The sequence below is a fragment of the Vicia villosa genome, unplaced genomic scaffold, assembly GCF_029867415.1.
Source record: "Vicia villosa cultivar HV-30 ecotype Madison, WI unplaced genomic scaffold, Vvil1.0 ctg.001122F_1_1, whole genome shotgun sequence".
Classification (NCBI taxonomy): Eukaryota; Viridiplantae; Streptophyta; class Magnoliopsida; order Fabales; family Fabaceae; genus Vicia; species Vicia villosa.
In genome coordinates this window covers 375,268-380,860 of record NW_026705489.1, presented here as the reverse complement: position 1 = coordinate 380,860, position 5,593 = coordinate 375,268, and the positions used below count along the sequence as shown (strand labels likewise).

General features: G+C 36.9%; 1 protein-coding gene across 1 annotated transcript; it reads left to right on the top strand.

The window, feature by feature from the left end:
- The first annotated feature begins 226 nt into the window (after positions 1–226).
- LOC131633387 (S-adenosyl-L-methionine:benzoic acid/salicylic acid carboxyl methyltransferase 3-like) lies at positions 227–1,777 on the top strand. The gene is made up of 3 exons (XM_058904099.1): positions 227–813; positions 899–1,126; positions 1,199–1,777. Exons 1-3 carry the CDS (start codon positions 334–336, stop codon positions 1,529–1,531), a joined length of 1,041 nt encoding a protein of 346 aa, XP_058760082.1. The 5' UTR covers positions 227–333; the 3' UTR covers positions 1,532–1,777.
- Positions 1,778–5,593: the final 3,816 nt, after the last annotated feature.

Here is a 5,593-nt window from a genome sequence, read left to right as displayed (position 1 = left end):
AGCTAATGCCCAATAGAAACAGCTAATAAAATAATGAAAATAATACATTGTTTGTCAGTCACATACTCACATCACATCAGATGCTTTTGCAAAAGTAAAAGGTTTTGTTATAATCTTTCTCACATGATTTTGTAGATATTTATCAGACAGGCTCACATTTAAGAATCTTATTAAAAAACTGAAACTTTTGTCGATTTAACATACTTTATCACATACACGACTCATCTATTACATAATGTATGTGCAATAGACTAATACTTAAACGTATTTTCATACTTTATCAAAACACAAAAATCTCTTAAGCAAAAAAGCAAAAGTACTCACCAACTAGGAATGGATTTAGCACAAATACTACACATGAATGGAGACGTCGAAGAAGCAAGCTATGCAAACAACTCCTTAGTTCAGAGAGAGGCGATTTCTTTGGCAGCATCTTCAAGAGTTAAAGCTATAACAAATCTATATTGTAGCTTGTGCCCTAGAAGTTTTGCAATTGCAGACTTGGGTTGCTCTTCAGGACCAAACACATTGTTGGTGACCTCAGAAATTATTAAAGTTGTTGAAAAACTTTGTAAACAATTGAATCATCAATCTCCAGAATATAAGGTTTTTTTGAACGATTTACCGGGAAATGACTTCAACAGCATATTCAAATCTCTCGACACATTCAAAGAAAAACTACGCGATGAAATAGAAACTGAAATAGGTCCTTGCTACTTCTCGGGTGTTCCGGGTTCCTTTTATGGCAGAATTTTTCCTAACCAAAGTTTGCATTTTGTCCATTCTTCATATAGCCTTCATTGGCTGTCTAAGGTTTGTTTATGTTAATTATCTCTCTTTTTATATGCTACTTAATTAACTTTTAATATAAATAATTTTGATTTATGAGTTTAAATAGGTTCCCAAAGGTGTAGATAACAATAAGGGTAACATTTGCCTATTGATCACAAGTCCATCAAATGTTGTCAAAGCTTATTGCGAGCAATTTCATATAGATTTCTCTCTTTTTCTCAATTGTCGTGCTCAAGAATTAGTTGAAGGAGGTTGCATGATTCTAACACTTATAAGCGGGTATTCGAACTGTTGGGAACTTTTGTCAAAAGCTATTAATGATATGGTCATGCAGGTAAACTATATATATAACATTGAAGGCATTAGTTTAACATTATTAATATGAATTATGCAAATTGTGTTGTAGGGAATCATTGAAGAAGAGAAACTCAATACTTTCAACCTTCCAAACTATTTTCCATCTCCATCTGAAGTGAAATTGGAAGTTGAAACTGAAGGATCATTTTCCATCAATCAATTGGAGGTTTCAGAAGTAAATTGGTATTCTCCTGAATCTGATATGGTTGAATCAGTAGTAAAAAGCAAGAGAGCTATACTTGAACCTTTGTTAATTAGTCATTTTGGAGAAGGTGTCACTAAAGAAATATTTGAGCATTTTGGAAAAATATTAACAAGTGGAATATCCAAAGAGAAAGCTAAGATGGTAAATCTTACCATAACATTGACTAGAAAACCATGAGGAAATCATTTTGTCTGTGATTAATATTTGCTAAAAGATTTTAAAAATTGTGAGTTATTTGGAAGTCGTTAAATGTTTATATTTTCTCTGATAAGATTAAATGTAATAAGCAAGAGGTTAATACAATTTATTCTTTATATCATTGAAGTGATTTATGATTAAGATCTCAGGGTTTTTTTTAAAGAGTGGATAGGAGAACATACTTCTAACCAATTCACCCAAGTTGTCCCCCTATTGTCCATGACGTCGTTCCAAAGAAAATCTCTTTGGATTTTGATCATCTCCTTTAACACCACTTTGGGGATCTTGAAAAATTAGAGGTAATATATAGAAATTGAGTTTAGGACGGAATTTATCAAGGTGACTCTACCTCCTTTTGACAAAAACCTCCCTTTCCACGATGAAAGTTAGCACTTCATACTCCGAATTATTGGCTTCCACACCGCTTGCTGCCTTTGATTTGCACCCACCTTGATACCAAGGAAATTAAACGGTATTGACCGTGTACTGCAACACAAAAAAGACGCCACTTCATGACGAAACGAATTTTCTATATTTAAAACCTAACAAGCTGCTTTTACAAAGGCTAACGTTTAATCCAAATACGAGTTCAAAACCTCTTAGTATCTCTTTGACACCCCTCAAATTGTTCCAAGATGGTTCACAAATTAACACTGTATCGTCTATGAATTGCAAAAGTTCAAACTCCAACCCCGCAGATAAATTGAAACCCTTTAGAATCCCCAACTCTACTCCTCCTGATTCCAGCATGGCAAGCCCCTCTGCAACCAACGTGAACAAGAATGGAGATAACGGGTCTTTATCCATCTTGAAATCAGAGGTTGGGCTTCCATTAACAAGAACCAATAATGTTGCCGACTACACACATGATTTCATCAATCTAATCCAGCGTCCCCCGAAACCAAAACTATTCAGAATATATAACAAGAAGGCCCACTTTACGTTGTCATATGCTTTCTCAAAATTAACTTTCAGAAGCATACATTTCTTTCTTTTCCTCCTAGAAAAATCTACTATTTCATCATCGTCTTATATTTGTCTACTTGGTATAAATGTTGTTTGACATTTGGAAACCAGCTTCCCCATAACCGTCTTCATCCTGTTTGCTAATAGCTTGGCGATGATCTTGTAAAGACTTCCTACAAAACTGATAGGTCTATATTCCGACAATAGTTGAAGGTTGTCTACTTTGGGCAATAGTGCAATGAACAATGTCGAAACAGCTTTTGGCAGGTTCGCTTTATCTTGGAATTCAGATACAAATTTAATGATATCACCTGACAAAGATTTCTAGTACTTACGGATAAAATTGAAATTATAACCATCCGATCACAGGCATTTATTCCCATCATAATCCCTAACCACCTCCCAAATTTCAACCTTTGAAAAAGTTACCTCCAGTGCTGAAGCTTCAAAGGGGGTAATTTTGCAAAAAGGATTCCATTCAGGGTCGGTTTACGTAAAGGCACCTCCGTGAATTTTTCTTCGAAAAAACGCCCAACTTCCTCTATAACACCAAAAAAATATCCCACCCTTCCTGAACTAGTTGCAATGTTGCCTATAAAATTACTCCTAACTCTTGACTTCATCACATTAAGGAAAAACCTTGTATTAAGGTCCCTTTCCCCACACCTTTTCACCATGGACTTTTGTTTCAATAAACGCTCGCGTCTTTGTTAATTTTTCCAAAAAGACCTTGTTGCTACTGAACGCTTCTTCGAGATAGACTCACCCTCCACTTCAACGCTAACTAAACCTTGAGCCCCCTCCTCCCCATACAGAGTTACGAATTTATCATCACAGACGTTTATTTTTGCAGCCGCATCCTCAACGCACAAATTAATCCAACCGAAGACCTCGAATCTTCAACTTTTCTTTTGCGAAAAATGTAGCAGAACCTACATACTTCATGGTCTTCCATTCACTGTCCATAAATTCAACTAGACCAGGGTGTTCTAGCCAACCATTTAGACACCTAAATGGTTTTGGACCCCAATTCAAAGTGTTACAATTCAACCAAATTTGGCTATGATCTGAAACATCCTTTGCACCTATTTCCTGGCTGACAACTGAGAGTAAAATAATGAAGCCATTCGATAGAAGGAATCTATCAATCCTGCTCATCACCCCACTAGAACCCCTACTCCAAGAAAACTTCTTGGGGCCTGTTGGGAGGTCCACTAGATCCATAAGCCTGATGAAATCTTTGAATTTTGCTATATCTTGAGACCTCTGCATACTACTTCGACTGATACATTCTGATGCAAGCCTGACGGTGTTGAAATCTTTGCCTAAACACCACTCTCCATCCCCCCAACAACCTCTTAGAACTAACAATATTTCCCACAAAATTCTCTTATGAGCCAAGTCGCATGGTGAGTAAATATTTACAAAGTACCGGGATTTTCCCCTAAAGGTTGCGCAAACCCCTAGGAAACCCTCACCACTGAAATTGAACATCGGTTCTATAATACTCTTCTTCCACATGATCAACAAACCCCTGACAGCCCTCTAGAGTTCTTCACCGACCATTCTACCTCACAATTCCCCCATAAACTGAAGGATAGAAAAACACTTAGAAAGGGGGGGATTGAATAAGTGTGACTTTAAATCTTGGACGATAAAAATAAATTGCACAATTATTTTTATCCTGGTTCGCTGTTAACGAAGCTACTCCAGTCCACCCCCGCAGAGATGATTTACCTCAACTGAGGATTTAATCCACTAATCGCACGGATTACAATGGTTTTCCACTTAGTCCGCAACTAAGTCTTCCAGAGTCTTCTGATCACACACTGATCACTCCAGGAACAACTGCTTAGATACCCTCTAAGACTTTTCTAGAGTCTACTGATCAACACGATCACTCTAGGCTTAGTTCACTCCTAAGACTTCCTCTAGAGTATACTGATCAACCTGATCACTCTAGTTACAAACTGCTCAGCCAACTGCCAAGACTTCCTAGAGTATACTGATCAACACGATCACTCTAGTTCCTTACAACTTAATGTAATTCTAAGAGTATTACAAATGCTTCTTAAAAGCGATAATCACAACTGTGATATTTCTCTTACAGTTTAAGCTTAATCTCACTAAGATATTACAACAGCAATGTAGTGAGTTGATGAAGATTTTGAGCTTTGATTGAACAGCGTTTCAGCAAGTTAATTTGAATTGTCTTTGTTCAGGATCGTTAACCTTGCTTCTCATCAGAACTTCATATTTATAGGCTTTGAGAAGATGACCGTTGAGTGCATTTAATGCTTTGCGTGTTCCGTACAGCAATGCATTTAATGTTATACGCTTTTGTCAACTACCTCGAGCCTTGTTCACGCTGTGTCTACTGACGTTGCCTTTAGTAGCTATAACGTTCCTTTTGTCAGTCAGCGTAGTCTGCCACGTGTACTTCCTTCTGATCTGATGTTTGTGAATACGACGTTTGAATATCATCAGAGTCAAACAGCTTGGTGCATAGCATCTTCTGATCTTGAAGTGCTTCTGAGCGTGATACCATCTTCTGATCTTCAGTGCTTCTGATCTCATGTTCTTCTGATGCTTCCATAGACCCATGTTCTGATTCTGCTTCGACCATCTTCTGATGTCTTGCCAGACCATGTTCTGATGTTGCATGCTGAACCATTTGAGACACAACTTCTGAGCGCTGAATTATGCGTACTCTTTATATATTTCCTGAAAGGGAAATTGCATTTGATTAGAGTACCATATTATCTTAAGCAAAATTCATTTTATTGTTATCATCAAAACTAAGATAATTGATAAGAACAAATCTTGTTCTAACAATCTCCCCCTTTTTGATGATGACAAAAACATATATAAATGATATGAATTTGCGATCAGAAAGAGTAGACGGCAAAAGACAAATTACACAGCTATAGCATAAGCATATGAATATGTCTCCCCCTGAGATTAACAATCTCCCCTTGAGATAAATAATCTCCCCCTGAAATAAATACTCGAAGAACTTTGATAAAAGACTTCCCTGATTATTTCGGTAGAGACGATCATATAAGCTTCTGCCTT